At 45.4% G+C, this 23,234-nt stretch overlaps 1 protein-coding gene across 4 annotated transcripts in view; it reads left to right on the top strand.

Moving 5' to 3' along the window:
• The first annotated feature begins 8 nt into the window (after nucleotides 1–8).
• Nucleotides 9–23,234, top strand: part of GDAP2 (ganglioside induced differentiation associated protein 2) — a 67,078-nt gene continuing 43,852 nt past the window's right edge. For 3 of the 4 annotated variants that reach the window (XR_009458964.1, XR_009458965.1, XM_006269377.4), the window contains exons 1-8: nucleotides 9–116; nucleotides 2,692–2,751; nucleotides 3,836–4,082; nucleotides 7,153–7,292; nucleotides 12,083–12,236; nucleotides 14,602–14,690; nucleotides 17,788–17,864; nucleotides 19,408–19,567. Coding sequence is in view for 2 of the 4 variants with exons in the window: in XM_006269377.4 (XP_006269439.1) it covers nucleotides 3,907–4,082; nucleotides 7,153–7,292; nucleotides 12,083–12,236; nucleotides 14,602–14,690; nucleotides 17,788–17,864; nucleotides 19,408–19,567 (796 nt within the window). In the remaining 2 variants the exon portion in view is untranslated. Of the gene's footprint in view, nucleotides 117–2,688; nucleotides 2,752–3,835; nucleotides 4,083–7,152; nucleotides 7,293–12,082; nucleotides 12,237–14,601; nucleotides 14,691–17,787; nucleotides 17,865–19,407; nucleotides 19,568–23,234 lie in introns of all 4 variants that reach the window. The other variant, XM_019496173.2, reaches the window with a different exon arrangement.

Consider the following 23,234-nt stretch of genomic DNA (forward strand, 5'->3'; position numbering starts at 1 on the left):
GATCCCGGAAGTGGAAGGGCGGGGCCGGGAATTTCCCCAGTTGCTTTGCGAGGGAATGTCTCTGGCCCGCCCTGAGCTGGCATCGAGTCACCGGGCGGGAGGAGTGTGGTCCGCACGTGAGTGAGCGGGGCCGGGGCGCGGCGTTCCGGCACCCCCTCACCCCAGGTGGCCGCGCCCCCGGGCGGGGCGGGAGGGGCTTGTTCTGGCGGCCCGGGCCCCCGGCGCTTCCTCGGGCGGTCTGTGCGTGCGGGTGCTCGGGGGCTTTCTCCCAGGTGCCTGCAGTTGCGCTCGGCTGCCCCTGGGGTGGTGCCGGCTCGCGCAGCGCTGCTGACGCCCTCTGTGCAGCTGCTAAGCGGCAGCGTCTGTTACCACTTGCGGTTGCGCCTCTGACTTGCCTTTCCTGTGCCAGAGCAGCGGGTGTCGGCGCTGGCCATAAAAAAAACAAAACCTTATGGCATCAGGTGCCGCCTGGCTCTACCCGTAGGGAACTGGATGCTCCAGCTGCCTTTCCTAGAGAGCTCCTGGGTGCCGTAGGGCGGGTTACTTGCACTGATCGCTTTGAATATGGCTACTGACAGTTCTCTTTGTTTCCTGTCTGCCCAGCTTGAGATCCTGGGGTCTAAATTGTACAAAGGCAAAGTATTTGCAGCTGCAGCTGAAACCTGGGCCTCAAATATACAATGATTTGTATAAATACTATGCATTCAGAAAAAATGGGCCAGAGGCATCTCGGGTTGGGCACACACGACTATTGGACAGTTGTAACTAGTCTTTCTGTTCCTTGGTTTCATATCTGTAAATGAGGATGAAGATACAGCAGCCTCAGTCAGAGGTTCAGTGAGGGTTAGGGTTTATGAGAAGAACAACATGTGCCCCCGAAGGCTGGGGGGGCACGGCGATTGCCTGCAGGGGGCGGCAGCAAACGCAGTGCTCCTGCAGGCAGCTGCAGCAGTGTCACCGGGGTGGAGGGAGTGGTGAGTGCCAGCTGGCAGTCGGCAACTGCCCACATAGGCTAGCGGCAGCAGCGAGTGGGGGGTGGCAAACGGCAACCGCCTGCAGGCGCTGCCAGCAGCATCGGTGGCATTTCTCTCAGGGTGTGCACCTCCAGTCTTGGGGGGGGGTGCACCCCCAATGGTATGTGAAGCACTCAAACTAGAGGTGAGCACCATAAAATATTTAAGTATCTATTTTGTCTTCAGAGTAGGTTTGACTACTGTGGAAATTTGACAAAAGATTACAAATATAAACAATGAGGAGAAAACAGTATTGAGTAGCTGACTGGTCAGCGAACACCTTTTGTCTTCATCACTGAATGATTAAAATATTATATAGGAATTAGTTTGTCATCATGTAACTAAACCAGTGTTGCAAAGCACAGGTACAAGGAGCTGACTTAATATTGCATGGGCAAACTTGGTTCTTATGCTTTATTTTAGAACTATAATATGCCTTCGTCACAGGGAATTTCCTGTGTGTGTAATCCTGGATAGTTCATAATGTCCCGTCCTTACTAGTCTCTGAGCATGGTCCAGAAGTGCATAAATTTATTTCACCAGTATTTTCCCTATAAAGTTCTTTCTCTTTGCCTCTCTTCTGGGGAAGAATTGCATACAGAAGTTAGCCTTTTTTGGTCCACTTTTGCTTTGGGGCTATCTTTCTGTGTATGGTGCTATATAAGGATCAGAGAAGACAAGGTTGAAGAAGTATGGCCTGCACTTTGAGTAGAAAGTGGCAAAGTTTGAGTTGGACTTCAGTTGCTGAGCATGTCCCATGGTTTGTAGCTGAGCCCACAAGAAACATCACCTGCACAAACAAGCTTTCCTTTATGATAGTGTTCCCCCAGTCTAAGCTTCTGACCCCATGTGGAATTGAGGCCTCCATAGAAATTCAGTTGGAAAAGCTGGGGACACATCAGAAGGGGGCTTGTGAGCCTGAAAAGCCCAGAAACCATTGCCTTGTGACAATGCCATGGTGCCTGAAGACCAGAGTTATCAGCCAGAGTTTTCATCCCAGTGGTTTTTGTATGTGCTGGGATTAGATGAGGACCACAACTTTGAACTTGACTCTGTTCTGCTTGTTGTGTTTCCTTCAGCCATATGGGCTACTGTAATATACTGTACTTATCTATACTAATTGAGAGCTGAGGTATTTTTCTGGTGCTGTTGCTTGTACCATCCAATAGAGAATTGAAGTCTTGTAGTCCAGACAGAAGGTGACAAAGGCGTGTATAACTAATTCAGGTCATAGTTTTGTTCACTAGAAGACTATCCTATCCTGACAGAAAAGTTTGCTTGTTGCTGTGGCTTCCCAAAAGCAGTGTGTCAGTGAGGAATCCTGCTCTGCTAAATACAGCAGAGTGAAGCTATAGAAGTGGTATGTGATAGCATAATCTAAGTAGTACTACTTACAACAGCAGGAAGATTCAGTGGCATAGTCCTTAACAAGTGATAGCAGCCAGAATACAGAGATATTAGGTACTTAACTATATTTGCTAGAACAGCCTTCTAGAAAGAGATTGGTCAGTGTGTCTCACTGTATTTTATTGACTGGCAGTCCACTGAGTAGTGTTGAATTTTGCAAAAAAGTGAGCAAATTCAATTTTTAGAAAGTGGGGGATATGTTGTGTAAAGTGCTACGGGTCTGAGTCTATAAAATGTTCAGCACCTTTTTATTTTTAATTGATTTCAGCAGTTCTTCATTTAGAGTGGAGGGTGCTCAGCATCTCACAGGATTGGATCCTGCAGCATTAAGGTAATTAAAAATTGGTGTATACATATTTATATAATTTCCTACTTTATTTAAAGTGGGGTTCTGGCATCCTACAAAGGGTTAATGTGTGGGCCCCCCCCAGGTTCCTACCTGGCCACTGCTCCCCCTATTGCTCCAACTGTTGCTGAAGCCAGGGTTTGTAGACTCTCTTCCTGCTTCAGCTTTTGCCTCCTGCATCCACCCCAGAGAGCAAGGCAGTGCAGCCTATGGTGCTGGGGCAGCTTGCGGTTCAGAACTGCCTGCATATGCCACTCAGTGAGATGGGAGCTCTGTGTGGGCCTGTTCCTGCGCATGGTGCACTGGAGTGGGGGATGCATGTGACACCCAGCTGCTTAGAAGTTAGACAGCCCTGATTTAAATCATTCAGTCACTTTGATTTTTGTTCTATAGGATGCTACTGTCAATGTGAAATTTTAAAATTGGTACAATCAACATTTTAGAGAAATTCACTAATTAATTGGAATGTTTTTTCTTATGGTGAGGGAAAGTGATGTTCACGTTTATAAAATTTATAAACAAATGGATTGTGTTCAGCTTTAAAAAACTGTTGCATTTAGCTTTACAAAACAACTTTTCATTGTGCTGAGTCCAGCACAGATGCATTGGACCACATTCTACTCTGCTTAGTACGTGCCCAAGTATGATCCTATTCCATCTTTCATGAGTCTCTGAAAAATTACTGATGCAAAAGGTGGATGGTTCTTTTCTTCCTTGCTGCTTTTTTGTGAACCATCTTTAAGGCTATAGTGATGTTATGTTTTGAAAATGGATGCTTTACTGAATTTTTAGGGACTCAAACATGGTGGTAGGATAGAGTCACACTTAGCCACCTCATAGATGGAATAGGATATGGTCCACTGAGTTGGGGGGAAAAAAAAAAAAAGTAGAACTCTTGTGGGGAGAAAGGTTAGATAAGTGGTTTTATTTTTCTTAACTACCTTATTTGCAAATAAACTTAATTGTCCTAAAGTTTTTCTTCATAAGGAGTCCAGCTCTTCCAGAATTATTCTTGGTAAAATGCCGGGCCTTTGACCTTGCCTTTTTTACCTTTTATCTCTCTTTGAAGCACCTGGAAGGCTCCAGTGAGAACTGGAGTGCTAACAAGTTAGCAGAAAGAAGAGTTGTTCTTTCCATTCCATGGATCCACTGGGTGCTCCTTCTCAGTTTGTGGATATTGACACACTGCCATGCTGGACTGATTTGTATGTGGCAGAACAATTGGATTCTCACCAAGCTCCTGTTGAGAGAGCCCAAGTTGACATTAGGTCACCTTTCCCATACAGGAAAGACATCAATGCCAAAATAGTCTTGTGGTAAGTTTGGTTCAGCTCTGTCTTCTCGGTCATTGGTATTTTCCTTTACAGTGGTACCTGAATGCCTAACAAAATGATCTCAACACAAAATAAAATTCTATCATTAGTCTAATTTGCGCCCCCCATTCCCTGCAGCAGACATACTTCATGTCTAGACAGAAAAGAAAAGGGGAAAGGCTACTGGGGCAAGAGTAAATAATATCCATCCCTGTTCAGCTTACAGTAGCTTATTTCTACATTCCTCTTGCGTTTAATTAGTACAAAATAGCTGTGTACTACTTCCTATGGTGCGTTTGTGAGTACATCTTTCACCTTTTAGTTAATAAACACTAGAACTTACTGTCTCTTCTGATTTATCTTCCTTCTTTATATTGCTGGCTTCATTCTACTTTTTTCTCTGTCTTCATTACAGTAGATTATGGCAGCGTGTAGACGAAATGAGAGGCATGTGTGCACGACACTTTAAAGCAGGCTAAATGCTTTTGCACCACTTAATTGTGTCGGTGTTTGCACACCTTGGTGGTGTATTGCACATTAATTCTAGCCACTGTAGACAATTAGGTGGCATAATGCTCCTTAAATGACTTGAAGGACTTTTAGTTTGCTGTGCCCCAAGGAGTTTATTTGCTGCTCCTACAACCATGGAGCGAAGCACCAGGCTCCGTGCAGCTCTGGAAAGCCCTGCAGGCAGCCTGGCAACAGCCTGGGAGAGCAGGCTCTGCCCAAGAAAAGCAGCGAGCCTGATTCCTTTTTTCCTTTTCCCCCCTCCCCCCGGAGCCTGCCTGCCTGAGCTGCACGGGGACAGCTGCGGTGCCTGCAGGCGGGGGCTGCCGCTGCTGTGGAGGGAAGCAGCGGCCTTCCCACCCCCCCCCACCCCCAGCACAGAGACCGCTCCACCCTCCAGCAGCTTACCTTCCCCTCCCTGCCAGAAAGGCAGGTAAGTCAGTGGGATGTGCATATGACAAAACGGGTTTAATCAGCCCTAAATTAAAGTGGTGTTTTTTAAAACCCACCACTTCAATTTAGGGCCCCCGTTTCGTCTACACATGCCTCATAATGTGTTTTCTCATATTGTCTTCAGCGTCTGTTTTTCTTTTTTTTTTCTTTTGTTTTCCTATCTTACTCTCACTTCCTTTTATATGGTTTTTTTCTTTTTCTTTTTTCTTTTTTTTTTTTTTTTTTTGTCTCCTTACTCTTCTGTTAAAATCTGTCTCAGCAGTGCGTGACTGTGCTAACTTATCCCATCAATTTCTCCTCTCTTGCTCTTTCACTTATACCAAGGGTATCAAACTCAAGCAAGTCAGCAGGCCAGATCCATCATAGGGCTTCTACCCTCAGCTGCCAAACCTGCTGCATTGGCATGGCCAGCATGTGAAGGTTAACAACACTGCTGCTTGCCACCTTACCACTGGTTTGCATGCCTAACTGCAATTTCACTCGGGGCATTTAGAAGTGGGTAAGGCCTGGGGGAGATGAGTGGTAGCAGCCCCTGGATTCTGGCCACGGTGGCACAACAGCTTTAGCAGCCACAGCAAGAGCTACTGTAGGCCGGACCTGGAAGTGGGTCTTTCAGCCGAAGAGAAGTCATCCTACCCACAGCCTCTGTGTTTGACACGCCTGGTTTTTCCAGCTGACTCCTCATCTTTAAAGTATTGGGTAGACTACCTGAAGATAAATATGAAAAGGAGAATGATCTCTCAGAAATGGTATTAATTTGAGGATCCAGACCTCAAAACAGCTGCCAAGGAGCAAGTGTGGTGGGATCTCATGCTGCTTAAGCAGAAAAAGAAAATAGTGAGCTCGTAGCCCCTGTCATATGAGCTTCCAGATTAATGTCTGAAACAGCAAATCCTTTTTTTGCTTCAACCTTCTGCACAGAAGGAGGACTTCTTTCTCAGAGCCTATCCATACCTGTCTCCCCCACCCCACCCTCTGCTAAAGATATCCTGGATGATGCAGGTGGGTAGGCAGGGCCTCTGCCAGCCTCAGTTTTCATTCCTTCCTTACCTGTCTCTGGTCCCTCCTTCAGCTTTCCTTTGCAGTAGCAGAGTGTCAGTGACCAGATTCTTCCCAGTTTCGCCGCTTATCATGGGTTTCTGAGCAGTGGCAATGAGAGCTTACATGACTGGGTTTTATCATGTCAGGGTTTTTGATTTTGTATTTTGAAGCTGTACACAGTAGCCCTACAGGTTGTGGTTTAAGACTAAGCACTGCATTAGTTAAGGTGTCTTTTCACAATATGGGCAGTTTCACTCTGCAATTGGAGACTAGAGAGAGAGCAGCTAAGCCTCTCAAATCAAACAGGTAGCCTCAACCTGCCTACTCTGTTGCCATTCCCTTTATCTTCTTTTCTTCAACAGGGAAATCAGGTAGGCTTTTTTACTCCCTTGCCCAACCCTACACCCTTGTACATTTGCTTTATTAAGATCCAGAAATGCCTATAAAAATGGTGCAAATGCTTAAGAAAAAGAAAGTGACAAGTTATGAAACAGCTCTTATTTGTACCATGATATCCCCACAACATGTTTCTGTTAACAGGTAGCAGCCACCACACCATGACAAGAAATATTCTGCCTCTGAAGAATGATAAAACCTATAATTTCCTTTGCATCCCTGGTGTTCACTGTTGTCAGGAGCCTACCATTAATGTGTACACTGTGTTGTTTGTTAGAAAAGTATGACAATTCTGTTAAAGGGGTAAGCCTCTCACCAAAGGATTAGTCTGTTATATATAGTGTTTCATCATCAGCTAGAGGTAGAAGGTACCTTTTGAAGATGGTGAGTCGGTTGTTTCTGTGGAAATGTGCTGCACAGGCATTAGGGTGTCATTTTAATAGGTTCCCTTGTAACTTGCTATTTATTTACTTCTAGGCTTTGCTTTTATGCAATATCCTCTCAACACACCTTAGATTTGTTTAAAACTAAATTGTGTGGAATATGTTGGAGGCAGAGTAGGAAGAGAGTACGGTGTTGCACCACAGGATAGTTATAGCCCCTAAGCAGTCAAACACTTCAATTGTATGAAATTCTTCTGTATAACTTGTTCTGAATAGTTTCATTGTTTCCTCAGGAAAGGAGATGCGGCCTTACTGAATTGCACAGCTATTGTGAACACAAGTAATGAGTCTCTGTCAGATAAGAATCCAGTATCTGAAAGCATCTTTATAAATGCTGGTCCTGACCTGAGGGATGAACTTCAGAAACTCAAAGGTAAATGGCTTGGAATCTGGCTCTGTAGGAAAAAAAAACTGCCTATATAATAGAAAGATTTGTTTTTTTGAACAAGGCAGGGGGCAGAAAAAATATTTCCTGTTCTTTCCCTTAGTTGGCCTTAATATGAAATAAAGGGACAATGCTAGGGCCAGACTATGGCAAGCTATTCTTCCATTTTGTAATTCTAATTACAGATCATAGAAAAGCTTTTTGGCAACTATTCAGGTTACTGAAATTCTACTTTCAGGTCATGGTACAATTGTTCCCTTTGTGTATGAAGTGGCTTACAGCAGTTAACTTGAATAACTTACCTAAGCTTTTAGGGTAGTGACCAATCTTGGACAACTCCTGACTTTTCAGGACAACTCCCTTTAAGGAGGCATGCGCAGGGTTGCTGTTCACCACACCAGAAATCATAAACGCAACATGACTTTTTTTTTTTTTTAAGTCATTTCTGATGGTTTTTTGTATGCCTTGCTAGCCTGCAGCCATACAACTTGCCTTTTCAGGAAATAATACTTAAATTATTAATTTAATAGCCTAATACTTAAAACAAAGTTACTATTCCACTTGATAAACAGTGACTCATTCAATTGTTAGTTCACTTTCCCTTCTAAATCAAAAATGGTTTTATAAGGAAGTTCATTAATGATGGAAAAAGGCTTTTGGAAGCCTGGTAATTCTGCTTTGGAGTCTGGGGTTACATGAGCCCTGTCACCATAATATCAGAGTACCTGCAAATATTTATAAGGGTTGAAGTGTTGTAGCCGTGATGGTCCAAGAAATGTGAGAAGGAAGGTTTTCTTGCTGGTGTCTTTTTATGGGACCAGCTGTATAGCTGGAAGAAATGTTGGATGACAACAAGCTTTCAGGCATAAAGCATGCTTCTTTAGGTAGAGCCCTTCAGGAAGAAAGGCACATTTATCTAACATCTCCCACCTATACAGCTGATTTAATAAATGACCTGACCAAGAATACCTTGCTTCTGCAAATACTCTTTAGAGCTCAGTGCAGCTCTCAGGGAGGGAATTACTACCCCATTCTGCATGTGAGGTACTGAGATATTTAGGGACTTGCTCATGGTTCTACATGAAGTCTGAAATTTGAGGTACTTTATTCTTTTTGCCCTCCTCAACCACTGGGGTATCTATATTTCACTAGAATCCTGCAGTGTCCCATTACATTTGTAGCATATCGTTTTGCTCTCTGGTGCTGTAAACATCCTGAGTCTTGGGGAAGGTAACAATAGAAAAGAAACCACACCTCTGGACATTGTGGAAAACACTGCTGGTATGTTGTGTGGGGAGGAGGAGGAGGCTGTGCGATGAATAGTGGATGTTTCTGCTTCCATTCGGCAACTTGAATTTCTGCCATTCGGCCAGCAGAAGTGGGAGAGGTGACTACTAAATTTGCTTATGGAAATTTAGCATATAATATCTGTCATCATTGGTCTTGAGGTCATTCTGCACTGTTTTTGCGCTTGTTCTGTATAGCAGAACATCTGAGAGAAGCTGACAGTGTAGGTGCTCTGGTTACAAATCCTAGAGTAAATATCATGAAGGCTTTCAGTTGGTTCTTTCCTAATCCCATTATAGCCACTTTTCCTAAACCCTGAAAAGTCATGATTAAAGCATGTGACATGTTGACCTTACTTGGGCCTCAGCTCAGTGTTTTTTTTTGTTTTGTTTTTTAATGGCTCAGCTGACTGACATTTCTTGGAACTATCTTCCTTTAACCTATAAATGTTTCAGGCTTGTAAACTAACTTCTAGGTCTACAGCTCTTTTACATGCACATATAGTAGTTTAAGGAGCTCCTGTAGCAGCAGTAAAGTAAGTCTTCTAACTGCCATTGAAGCTGCACACTGTATCCAATGTACACTGTAAATGGAGAAAAATCTAAAGCTTTCATTTAAAATGTTGAGAAATGGTAGTTTAATACATAAATCACCAGACTGGATAAAGGAGACATTGGCTCTGTGCCTGGCTTTGTTATGGACTTTGTGTGATTTTTGGGCAACTCGCATCCCTGATCTGCCTTACTCTTTGTAAAGTAGAAATAAGATTCTGATTTGACAAGCAGATGCTGGTTTAAAGGGGGGGTTCTGCCCCTTCCTCAGCCCTCTGCTTCTGAGAGGGGTGGGAAGAAGGAGGTGGGAACCTCCTCCATTGGCCCCACCAGCTGACACATGCCCAGAGCACACACCCGCTCCCACCCCCCCCCCCCCAACCCCGGCAGCTTAAGCCTGGCTGGGATCTCCCAGCCTCACTTCTCCACCCCTTCCCTAGCCATTGCCATGGGGGGGGGCAGGGGGTAGGAACACAGTTCCCCTCCCCTACCCCTGCACCAGCCGCCCAACTGAGGTCTACCCAGTGCAGAGGAGAAAGCACCTATTGGCTTTCGCTTCCTCCCCCTAGCTTGAGCTGGCCTATGATTGCCCCTTGTCTTCCTCAGCTGTTACCGAAAGGGGTGGGAGTGGAAACGTTCCCCCCCCCCCCCCCCCCCCCCCGGGCCCAGCAATGCCCCCACCCCAGCCAGCTGGGGGCTGTCTAGCACAGAGTGGGGGGAGGGAAGCACCCACCTGGGTGCATTTGTCTCCTTGAAGCTCAGAGCTGGGCTGGGATCATCTCAGCCCTGCCTCCTTCTCAGCTGTCTGTTGGTTGGAGAAGAAGTGGGGCTAAGATGATACCAGCTCAGCTCTGAGCTGCAGGGGGACGAAAAACTCCCAGACAGGTGTTTTCCCTCCCACACCAGGCATACTCCAGCTTGTGGGGTTGGTGCTGGGCAGAAGTGGTGTGTTTCTACCCCCTCCTCCCCCTCAATGGCTTCGGAGGGGGCAGGACTGGGGGATCCCAGCCAAGTTCCAGCTGCAGTACAGGGGAAGAGCAGGGTGAAAAGCCCCCCGGTTACATAGTTTCCCCTCCATGTTGGGCAGATGTCAGCTGGGGGGTCTGCTAGGGGAGGGCTCTTCAGTGTCAGAAATGTGTAGATAAATTGGAAGGCATTTAGAAAGGAACAGACTTGATTTGGGGGGAGCAGGGGCACAATTAAATAACAAAAAAGGTTACAAGAAGAAAATATGGTAGAGATCCACTGTACATACTAGTGATTCTCAACCTCTTTATAGACTCATGGCACCTTTCAGAACTCTTAGTTCTCACTCACTTTCTGATAACAGAAAAATAATAGAGCAGTTCTTCTGTTGCGAATAACTCAATGTTTTAACATTATAGATTCTTATTTGAAATGTCTGGGCACATCCAGGCAAGTGTGGATGTGCAGTATGTGGTGTCACAGCCCCACCTGTGGCACAACAACACTGCACATGCAGGCGTTCCTTACGTTGCTACTTTGCAGCACAGGGTGGGGAGATCCTGGAGTCAAAAAAAACCCCATGCAAAAAAAAAAAGCAGGGTGGGGCAGCGCACACAGCATCAGTGTGCACCACCCAAAACCAGAGCCTGGCCGGCCAGAGCCACACTTCAGCTGCTGGCCAGGCTTCCTACTGCAAGAGTGCCACGGCTTCAGCTCCAGAGGCCCTCAGGACACCAGGTAAGCTGCTGGAGCCAGCACAGTTGCTGGCCCCAGCTTCCCCTACCACCTGGGGTAACCTGCTGCATGCCAGAGCGCACGTGCCACAGGCGTTACCTGGGAACAAGTAGCAGTGGCACAAGGTGTGCTGCTGCTACTTGTCCCCAAGGAACCACATGTTCCTGCTCATCTGGACACGCCCTCTGTGTTTGTTTTGTGAATCATGTTTGCGCACCTAACAGCACTAACATTGCATGGGACCCTGAAAGGATCTCAAGGAACCCCAGGTGACACAGTCTACACCAGTGATTGTCAACCAAGGTACTATGTCAGAGATGCATAAACTTTCATGACCAAGAGATCACTTTATTAGATGTTAGTATTAGAAGTAGCTGTTATGAAAATGTATGCATCTCTGATTTCAGTTAGTCTATAAGGTGCATCTTTACCCTGCCTTCTGTCTGACTTCAGACTAACATGGCTAACTAGCACTCCTCAGAAGAAAATAAAAATAACTTGGTAAGGAGTGATGAAAGGATATAAACACCACAGGTTTGATTAGAAGGAAAGGAATGAAATGGAGAAATTAGGAAATGTAGCCTGAATACAAAGTCACTTGCCCTTCTATTGAGATATGTCATACTGAAGTGGACTTCTTGAAGTACAGTTCCATTCTTCAGACCCTGAATGTCTTCAAAATAACCCATAAGGAATAACTAGTAAACTCCAGGGAGTGGATGAAAATGTGTTTTATGTCTTCAAAGAGAGACATCTGATTCTTTTAACAGCAATTACCTACCCACCCCCCAAACCAAACACTTTCAGAACTGTAAAGTGTGTATCTGTCTCATATTTCTATACATCTGTAAATAGGTAAACTGCTAAAGAAAAGCCTTCTTGCAGCCTTTGAATTAGGAATGTGAAGTACAGTGTCCCTTGGGACTCTGTATCTTGTTTTGCTCCTTAGGGTGCATATCTTCTGAAGCAGTGATGCAAGGGCAATGCTTTTCACCTCCCCTGTCTGACCTGAGGATTCTCAGAGCAGTAAACCATCTTGGAGTGCAGAAGTTATCCTTGCAGAGGGCTGCTGCTGGGTTGGCTCAGGGAAATGAATGCTTGTCTGTACTAATGCGATAGGAGAGAGATGTTCCAGGGTGGACCTTCTTTGAAGATGAATAATTGGGATGTGCTGGAGTATTCCTGGCCCTGCTACCTAGCTTTTGGTGTCTCTTACCGTGTAAATGTTTGTTTCTCTAGGATGCCGGACAGGAGAAGCAAAACTGACAGAAGGATTTAACTTAGCCGCACGTTTCATCATTCACACTGTGGGACCCAAGTACAAGAGTCGATATCGCACAGCAGCCGAGAGCTCCCTGTACAGCTGTTACCGCAATGTTCTACAGCTTGCAAAGTGAGTGCAGGGCAGTTTGGGTTGCCCGTAACATGCATCATCCTGGGCTGTGGGGTGGGCAGAGTTGCAAGGGGTTTGACCACACACCTGCAGCATTAGACACTGGTGGGGCCTGCTGTCCTCAGCTCCCTTGCTTTGTGCTTCAGATTGCAATTGGTTTTGAGGAGACAGAAAACAGGGTATGTCTGCACTATGACCAGTTTAGGCACTGAAAGCAGTCTGGCAGCAGTAGAGCTCCTTTCTCAGCCAAGAAGCAGGGTGGATGTGTCATACTGTGCTGCTGCAGTAAGACTGCTTCTGGTTCCAAGATAATTCATTGAAAGCTTGCTAGGGTATGCCTCTGCTATACTGCAGTCCTCAGTGTAGATGTCTATAGGCACAGCCATCTCTGCTATAGGAGATCACATTATTGGCGCATCAAGTTTCATGTTTGGGCATGGAGTACTACTGACTGCTTCAGAGAGGCAGTCATCTTCCCATTCCACCTCCAAAATAATTCAGCAGGTCAATATTGGGGTGCTTCATTTTTGGAGAGGGAAGGATCTGTTCTGCCCAAAAACAGCTGAGGTACAGGCACATCATGCATGAGTCAGTCCCAGCACGTGGTTCTAGGAGTCTCCTGCAACAGAGAGTTGCCCTAGGCCTAGCTAGAATATGTGAAAAACATTTCCTTCATGTAGTTTAAACTGAATCTTGCAGAAGATTCTTTGATATCCTCACAAAGTGATTCATGGAACTTTTAAATCAGAAATAGTTGAGTGGCTTATAATTTTGTGTCTCATCTCTTGTTGCTTCTGAACTCATTTATAATGGACTAAAGGTTTGCTATGTACCTTGTTTTTTAATTCATCAAAGCCCTCTGTTCATGGCTGCTGTTGTCATTGCAGCAACCCTTATGGTGAATTCAACCCTTATGGTGAATCAAAACTTCGGGAAAAGGAATGAAATGTTGATGTTTCTCAGGGGACAACAGAATAACTTTTCCCACACCATTTTAAGATCTGTTTGATATTGTGCAATGGTAGTTGCCTTATAAGTGAAGTTGTAGATGAGTTTCCATTTTTAGCCTGCTTTTTTTCCCATAGCCCCCTCCCCTGCAAGTTCTCTTGGATCTACAGAAGAGTCTCATGTGCTTCAAAACTGACAGGCAAGGCCAGAACTGTGGTAGAAATGTCACACTCCAAAGCAGTGGTGCTCAACCCCAAGCCCACGGGCCAAATCCAGCCTGCAAAACAGTGTCATCTGGCCCCCAGGGCTCTCCTTGGATCCAGAAATTTGATGGTGGGGGAGTGGTGGCACTGTTAATTGTCATTCCCCTGCTGCTAAATTTCCAGACCTGTGGGGAATCCTAAGGGCTGGACAGCATAGCCGTGCAGGCTACATTGGTCATGTAGGGCTAGAGTGGCACAGGACCTGAACCAAGTGCACAAAGTGGGGCAATGTGAGGTAGGATTCAGGCACACAGCCAGAAGGGAAGTGCAAGGTGGAATCCATGTGGCATGAAGCCAGTTCTGGGCACTAACCCTGCTGATCCAGCCCCATACCACTAATCTGGCCCATGAGGCCAAAAGTTTGAGCATTACTGCTTTAAAGTAACTTGGATAAGTGGATTCTTCAGTTACAATAGCCTGAAAATAGCTGATTGTCAGATTATATAAGGTCTAACGTTTTTCCTACTGGGAGTGCAGGGATGTTGAGACAAAGCAGGAGAGAAATAACTTGGTTTACTAGACTTTCAGTGGAAGTAGGTGAAAGTCGACTTTGAAATACAATGGCAATAATCAATTGATAAGTTTTTGGTCATAAGCTCTGATCTTGTACATCAGAGAACCACTTATTTCATGGCCCTCTCCTGGTGGTTGACTTTCTCTGCAGGGAAAGCTTTTCAGTACAAAAAGAGAATTATTCTATGCAAAGCATTATGTAAAGGCCCCAAAAGGCCTCTGGTAGACCTAAGTCCTACAAGAAAGGAAGGTGCCAAGTCACTATCCTGGTCCAGACCTCTGTCAGTGTTCTGATGGGGTTTTTTTGGTTTTTTGTTTTTTAAGCATCAGAACTACAGGCAGCAGGTGGAAAAGGCTGGGAAATACTAGTGCTGTTCTCTTGTTTGCAGTACTGAGCATTTGTTCCTTCCTTCTGATCCTACCCTCAAACTTCTCCTTCCCCACCCCTGTTCTGGTAGCATTGCCCTCCCTCTACAATCACTTGCCCTCCAGTGGAGGCAGCATTTGGAGGAGAGTTTATAGGGGAACAGCTCTCTGATATGAGAAATAAGGGCCCATGTGGGAGGGGATTCTTGGGGACAAATCGGGTAAGGGGCACAGGCACTAGTCACTCTTAGATTTTTCTCTTTTCTTGGCTTTAGGGAGCAGGCAATGTCTTCAGTGGGATTCTGTGTTATAAATTCAGTGAAGAGAGGCTACCCCCTAGAGGATGCAACCCACATAGCACTGCGTAAGTAATGCGTGAAAGGTCAGTGTGTCTGAACGGGCACCTTTATAGAGCCCAGAGCTGTTTAGATTGGATGTAAACAGCAGCAGAGCGGAACTATGGGGAAGTACTGTAGAGGTGAGGGGTGCCAGTGTGTTGGATCTGTCATGGCTCTTCAGGTCTGCAGAGATGTATGTATATTCAGGTTTGGGATTGGCAAATTCAAGATGATGCAACCAGCTTCATGCTATAATGTGACTGCATTTCTAACAGAGGTGGAAGCTTTGTCACTCTGTTTTGAAATGATTCTTGCTTTAGAGCTTGGTGTGCCCGGCATCTGAATTTGGAAAACCTTCAGGTTGGAAAGAAGAACTGAGAGCTGTTCGTGGAAGGAATCTGACAAGGCGAGAAATGTTATGCGTTTCCTTTGTGAGGTGCTTAAACCCTACTAGCACTCTAAATCTTTTTCCATAGTCTCTTGGACTTGTTTTCTTTCTGAAATTCCCCGCCACCCAGAACTGCCGATTTTATTTCCTCACCTGCTCCTTCCCCTTCTTGGTATTGGGATTAGACTGCACAGGGAATATTGAAGCAGACTAGATGAAAGTTTCTTCCCCTTGTAATTGCTTCCTGGAACCAAGCTACTTAAAGGAGAAATTTGGGCTTGTCCTTGGTATGAGGGGAAAACCAATATTTGGACATTGGAGGCTTGATTCAAGCCTTCAGTATGACCACCCTGATTGTTGTTTTTGCAGGTCCAAATGATGTGGAACCAGAGAGCATCATTTGCCCCTGATACTATGTTGCAAGTTTAAAGGAGTTATGCAAGGATTTCACTGCAGGAAATATTTAGAAATATGTTCTTGCTCACTGTCTCCCAACTCTCTCTCACCCCCGCCCCTTTTCTCTTGCTCTTGCTGTCTCTGAACTGTCATTACTTGAAAGAAGACTGTATTAACTTACTTCACAGTTTTGGGAAAAATAGAATTCTTTTTCAAGTCCTCTCCCATTTAAGTCATCAACTTGTGAGATCTGGCTAGATCATAGCTCAAGAGCTGCACCTGCACAGGGACATCCTTGTCTAGGGACTTGGTTGCACAACAGTGTTTTTTCTGACCCTTAACATTGACTTAAGAGTTAACCATATCCTCAAACATGGCTAAGGCTTTGGAAAATTTGGAAAAGAAGTAAAGAGGGAATTCTCTTGTGCTTTGCATTTTTTATTACTGTTTCTAATTTAAAATGCTTCTTGAAATTTTCCCCCCGTTCTTAGTACTTTTCTACTTCCAGCAGGCCAGGAGGGTGGCACAGTTGGAAGCTACATTGAAAAGCATCACAGAGAGTGACAAATATCACTTGAAGCCTCTCTTCTTAGGTGCATTCAGAATACCACTGGGTTTCTTATTTATAAATACTCTGTACCGTTGCAGTGTTGAGTCTTCGTTTGATTGAGAGACCATGTGCTGATGGACCTTATTTGGGGCCTCAGCTATTGAGAATTAGTTTGTATGCCATTCTGGGTTGCTCAAGGCTCTTTGCCTTCCTAGGGGGGGCGGGGGGGGGCTTGCAATGCATGTTGGCTTGTTCTGGAATTTTCTTCATTCTTCCGATGTAAGTTAAGGTCTGGGAGGTTTTTTTGGAAACCAGAGTACAGGACTTGGCTTAAGAGAATGGATTGACTTTTGGGGGCATTGTGAGCATGTTTAATGCATCTGCTGCTGTTCTCAAAAAATATGATCTTTCTCTGTATCCAACAGGGTATGCACCTGTTCATAACTTACCTCTATGTTTTTGGTTTTTTCCACATTCATTTTTAGTTTACCCTAAAAGGGAACTTGCACACTTTCTTCCTATATGGAATGCCTCAGTGTGCAGTTCCTGCTACATAGAAGTAGGCCTCTTTTTTCCAAGGGATTTGGAATATAAATGAAAGAAACATAGTTCCAACAGCATGTTGAGTAAGGGCCTGTTCTCAGTGATACAAGGCTAGCTTTCCTGTACTTTTAATACGTGTTGATGAGCCTTGCCATATGTGCAGAAAAGGATTTGAATGGCAATGAGAGCCATTCAGCACTCAAAGAAAACTGTTCCCTATGCACTTGGCAGCAAGAAGGAAGACCCAAAGTTGAATTAGACAAGGTTACTACCTAAAGCTTTTGTGTAGAAGGAGATTTGAGCAAAACAGAGGAAACTGGGGGAGAGAGGGGGTTAGGGAGAAATGGGCAGAGGGTTTTGAGGAGGATTACAAAGTTATCTAGAGCTTTGAAAGTCAGTTTCAAATGCATAAACACAACACCACAGTAAGTGAGAAGTTAATAGCAAATGAGTAGGTGAATCCTTGGTGTGGTCAGAACAGCAAGAAAGGGCTTTCACTGAATTGTTTTAGGAAAGCAGCTGAGAGTCAGGGTGTCACTGTGCACAGCCCGAGAAGGTATGGGTGTGTGCCCCTGGATCTACACATGGGGCAGGCCCGCTGCAGACTGGAGCCAGAGGCTGCGCCAAGCTTTTCCTGGTGGGGGGCTGGGCTGCACTGTGCTCGGGGCACACAGCAGTGGCACTGGGAGGGGTCTGCGGCAAATTTGGGGGTGACTGAAGCCCCCCCAGCCCCTCTTTTCAGCACCGCCACCTCCTGCCTCGAGCGCAGCTTGGCCCAGCCCCCACCAGGAAGAGCCCGATGGCAGCCCGACCTGCCCCGTGCACAGATCTGGGGGGCACATGCCCCCCATGCCCTCCTGGGGTGCGTGTAGCAGTAGGAGCTGCCCCCCCCCCCCCCCCCCATGACTCCCAGATGAGCCACAGCCCTGTCCAATGTCCCACCCTGGTTGAGCAGCACCTGCCCCACCCCAGCCCCACTCCCAGGGAGGAAAGGGCTAGCAGCTACAAGGAAGAACTGTTCCAAACTTAGAGGTCCCCTACTAGCAGAGATTAATGCAAAAGTTTCACTCTTTCTCAATATCTTCAAAGTAAGAAGGAGCAGCATCTGAGAAGGGAACTCTGCCTGCTGGACTGTCTAATTGCATGCATAGTTGCTGCCTATAAAGCCATCTTGTTGGAAGAGGAGAGCTAGTGGATGTCCCTGTCCTGTTCTGCTGACTCTGTATTTCATTCTCTTTTCTCTCAGGCACAGTCAGAAGGTTCCTGGAGATATATGGGGAGACTCTGGAGAAGGTGGTGTTTGCAGTGTCTGAGCTGGAAGAGGTATCTCATCTGTATTCATCCTGTCAAAGTTCTTGGGCATGTTCTTATCCTCAAGCTTTAGGTCAGTGTAGATTCTTGTTCTCTAGGTTGTATTGTGGAGCTGAAGGTGAGTTACTTTATTCTCAAATTATACCCGTCTCTTCCCTGGCTTCTGGCCCCCTCGCGTTTTAATGAATGTCCTCCTAGGTGGCTCATCGGAAGCCCCTCTCTGTTTTCCCTGCTTGTATTCTCTTTAGAAGCTACAAACGGAATTGGCAAAAGCTTGGCCTATAGTTTTCTCTAGCCAGAAGGCAATTGCTTCATGTAAGATTCCTACTTAGCTTTGTCAATGCTGAAAATCCTCTCTGCTCCTTAGATTGAGGTCGCCATAGATCCTCCTGCCAGAGCCAAAGAAAGATTCCTAGGGGTTGAGGAAACTATCCCATTTTCCAAGGGTTAATTAACCTTTGTTCTGTTTCCAGACTCCGACAATTTACTTTTGGACTTTCTTCTTTATCCTCTCATTGTACCTGTCTAAGGTTGTTTCTATGGAGATTTCAGAACATACTGAATCTAGTCAGTGTCCCTGGTGCCTGAAGTGAAATACGTCCTGCCCATTTGGGTTTTTAAATGAAAAATCCTTCTCCAAGTTTAGATGCTGGGTTTCCCTTACTGATTACTGTGCCCCTTTCCTCATATTTATCAAAGATAATTACCTCTTTCTTTTGCCTGGTTTCAAGTGGCCAAAAATACGCTGCCTTTGCAAGAACCTTCCCCTTTTTAAAGAGAACTGGCTTACAGAGGCACAAAAGGTAGTGGGGCTTAGTGGTCCAGCTTGTTTCAAGCAGCTTTCGTTGAGATCTGTCACTCATGAGAGAATTTTCCATTACAAATAAAAGGTAGCTGCAGTACTACCCTATTTAATTGTACTTTAAAACAGTTGTTGCTCAACCCCAAGCCATGCTAACATTTTATTATCTCCCTAGTTCCTGCTACATTGTTTTCTGCTGTTTGACTTATGGCACTGGAGAGAACAGTAGAAACTTAAGGGAACTAAATATATAGATTTGGTTAAACATCATGAAAGGATTGTAAAGCTGTAGCTGTATGAAAAGATGTATACTGAGAGAGAGGATTTATTTAAACTAGGAATAATAGGATTAACCATATGGGGGGAAAAATACAGTTTTAATATCAGAAACATGTTTCTAAAACAGCCTTGTAGCATGAAGGAAGGAAGTATGTAACATAATCCAGTCAAAATTTTAATGAAACATTTGCAGGGCATAGTCATTTGAAGGGTGGAACTGCTGTGACTTAATATTTCTGTGAATAAACACTCTTAGAGGCTCGGGCTGTCTCCCTTTCCTCTTTTGCATTGGGCAAAAGCTCAGTGAAAGAAGGGAAGGAGATACGGGGTATCAAATAGGAAGAAGGAACAGTTTCTGAGAGAGACCCTTTGTCCCCCTATTCAGAGTTGAAATTGTTTGTGACAACATGGAGTAGCAGAACTTTTGAACCCTCTCACGAATACATGTAAGTCCTTAAACTTTCCTACTTCCAGGTCACTTACAAGAAGTTGCTGCCTCTGTATTTTCCAAGGTCATTGGAAGAAGAGAGTCGATCATTGCTTTGCCTTCCTGCAGATATTGGCAATGCAGAAGGGGAGCCAGTTGTACCAGAGCGTCAGATCAGGATTAGTGAGAAGCCAGGCATTCCAGATGGTGAGTTTTTGCAGCATCGTGAAACAACTGTCAGTTAGCGTGACAGTCAGTGAAAACCAGAGAACATGCAAAGGGAACAAACAGTTGCCTTTTTCAGGTGCTACATACTCATCACATTTACAAGAACAGCCTCAGAGCAAAAATGTGCCAGTATTATGGCCACATACACTCTACCCTAGTGACATCAGCTAAAATCCTTTCTTCAGAGAAGGTGGAAGATGTGGACAAGAGATGATTTGACTTTTCTCTGGAGCAGCAAAAAGTCGTGACCAACCCCATGAGAAAGAGCTCCATCTTTGTGACTCCTCTTGGGCTGAGACGGGTAGTATTTGTGAACAATCCTGCAAGACATCCCCTGCCCCAAGGAATTTGGTATTCCAGCCAGCACGTCCAGAAAAGCGCTGCAGTCAGGAGGCGGGGATAGGGCATTGGGAAGATTTCCACTGGGTAAAGACTGTGTGGTAGAAATTACTTTTAAGGAGAGAACTGAAAGAGATGGCCAGGATTTCAGGTGTCAAAAGGACTGCTAGGCTCCAAAAAACTAACTGGAAAAGACAAGCAGGAGAAACCACAGGTTGTATTTGAGTTGAAAGCAAGACTATCTGATAAGTATGAAGCAGAATATAATAAGCAAAGATGGAGTTAGCTTCCCTTCCTGCTTCATATGGTGGTTCAGTCTCATCCATTGTGATAAGCTAAAACCAGCCACCTTTCTACATCTGTGCCAAGTTCTCTATCCTTTTCATCATTGCTCCTGAACAAGTAGCAGACAGCTTACATCAGATAGCTCAGACCTTCTTGACTGATTTGAGAAGCATGTCCTTCCCTTTTCCAGCAGTAACGAGAGTTTGTCCAGAAGAAAAAGTGATACAAAATACTCGGGTCCCTGGCCAGGGGCAAGTATTGGCCACAACTGCTTTTCAGTGTGAAATGTACACCACCACTGCTGAAGAAGAGAAGCCAGTTAGAATAACTCCTGGAAATTTTTCCTGCTTTCTGGGAACACAGACCCAAGTTGTGGGGAAGGTTTAATTCTCAATACATCCTGTCTGAAACCAAGAATTGCTCTTTTCTTTTTCTTCCTCCTTCCCCCTCCCCCCTTCCCCCCCCCCCATACATTTTCTGTACAAAGAGAGTAGCATGTGGCAGCTGCAGTTAAGGTGGCAAATAAATGCACCAGAGTCTAGCATTCTGATTTCTCACCCTGCACACCACAGTATTCTCTAAGAATGGGTCAGCCCACCTATCTTGCATCCTTTTTTTTTTTTCTTTTCTTCCTAAAGGAGACCAAGGTAATGAATCTGCTCCAAGGATGGACTGAATAAAATCTCATGGCACTCAGTTTAAAAACTAGAGGAATGATACTAGGCAAAGATTTCTGCGACCTGAAGAAGAATGCACTGCATTCAAAAGCCTGTCTAAGTTTACCCCAACCATGCAATTGATCCAATAAAAGATGTCACCCCCCAAAATGTGCTTCCTATATGTTTCCTGGACCATCACAGCTGCATCATAATTCCAAGAGTACCAAAACATGAAGGAACTATGCTCATATTTTCAAGGCACTTTATAGCCATTAAACCTAGGAGTCCCAGTGAGACAGTTCACTACTATCCAGAGGCAAAGATTTCTTGTGATACCTTTTACTGAACCAACTATATAGCCAAGAGAGGTTTGACAAGCTTTAGGGCACGTGCTGCCCTTTTTTTAGGTCAGAGGGAGAAACAAAGCTAGCTTGAGCTGAATTAGCAAAGATTATAGTTCAATTGTAGTGAGCCATAAAGCCACTGCCTGTGTCTTTCTGTATGAGCCACAAAGCTGCTGCCACAGTCCAGGTTTTTTAGTTTCCAGTAAAGTTATGAATTTTTGTTCCTAGTCCCATTTTCTGAAGGTGTTTTGTTGTTTTTCCCCCGAGTTCCTACGAGGATTGTGACATCAAAAAAGGGATGGTTCTGTGAAAAGTGCTTCTATCAGTGTTGATGTATGGCTGTTCTTTATTTTTTTTTTTTTTTTTCTGTGAATATTTTTATTTTGGTGCATAGCTTTTTGTGTGATTTCATGAGGCATGTGGTGCACTGGGTGAGAGGAGAGCACATTCTGGGATAGACATGTATCCATGAATTCTGATTATTGTGCTTGGGGGTAGGGGGGAGAGGGGAGGAAGAATAAGGGGGCAGAGGTGTTGATTGTTGTGGCAGTAGATGCCTGCTGACAAGTTTAGCATTTGTTAAGGTTGGATTGGGTTGTGTTCATCTGGTGTCTTTTATTCAGCAGGGAATTTGCTTCTGATGAGTCAGGTTTGGGGGTTGCTGAAAGCCAGAAGTGGGGGAGTTGGGAATATTTTTCTCCAGGTCTGATCTTTTTAAAGTACAGGCTGTAATTTGTTCAATCCTTCTTGTATAGTCTAGTGTGGAATGGTAATAAGCATATAGTGGTACATTGATAAAGATTTTCTTGGCTGATACCGATAACAGGTTATTAATCAACCATATTGAAAGATGCTGATCTGATAACCCAGGGGTTGTCAACCGGGGGTATGAGTACCCCTTGGGGTACTTGGAAAGGTGCTATGGGGTACATGTGGGCAGGCAGGGATACAGCACCTCCACCCACCGCCGCCTCCCAGGAGCAGGGCCAGGAGATTTACTGACATAAATAAACCTTTTTTTTCTTTGTGTGCTCCAGCAGCCTCCTGCGTCACATGTATCAATCAGCATCCTGGTGCTTAAAAATGGTGGTGGGGGTGCTTGAACTAAAGCTCATCAAATGAGCTATACTTCAAGTACCACTGCCACCATTGTTAAGCACAGGTATACTTTTAAGCAGAACAGAGCCGAAAGGGGTGAGGGTGGATGCAGGCTGCCCGCTGTGAGCTCAGGGGTCTCCGCCCTGTTGCCTTTGCCCCAGGAGCCCTGTGCCAGCCATGTGCACCTTACCTGCCTGGCAGCAGGGGGGCACAACTCACCGCCCTCACTGCTGCCAGGTAGGCAGGGGGAGCACGGCTGGTGTGGGGCTCCCAAGGGAAAGGCAGCAGAGCGAAGAGCCCAAGCCACAGTGAGCAGCCCACATCTGCCCCACACATAAATCTGGGGGGCACATGCTCCCCCATGCCTACCCCAGGGGGTGCGTGCAGTGCTAGGGAGCCATCCCATGCACCATCCTGGCTGGGCAGCGCCCTCAGCCCCATTCCCTCCCTCATCATGGAAGCCTAGATCTGCAACCCCCCCTGCCCCTTCCTGTCTATAGACTTACCTGCAGGGAGCTGCTGTCCATGGCCAGGAGTACAGCTGGGCAGCATGTGCATGCATGCAGCTGTGCATGTGCACGCAGCACCCCCTGCATCTTGCTCCCGGCAGCCCCGACCAGGGCCCCTTGCAGGCTAGAATGCTGCCTGCCTGTAAGGGAAAATCCACCGTTTCTCAAGGGAACCCAGGTGACCAGAAGGCATAATTACTGGTAAACATTATCAGCTACAATGGCCAAAAAAAGCTGATAACCAGTAATGTCATTTCCCCTTTTATTGGTATTGATTCAATAGGCAACTGATATGCTTATAAAGCATAACTGATGTGTTTGTTTTATCTGGTATTTAGCTTAAACAATGTCTGCTTCTCTTGCTGAACTAATGAAGGGCAGCCTGTGCCTAAAAGCTTTTTCAAACTTCTCG

Source organism: Alligator mississippiensis, chromosome 1, assembly GCF_030867095.1.
Source record: "Alligator mississippiensis isolate rAllMis1 chromosome 1, rAllMis1, whole genome shotgun sequence".
Lineage (NCBI taxonomy): Eukaryota > Metazoa > Chordata > Crocodylia > Alligatoridae > Alligator > Alligator mississippiensis.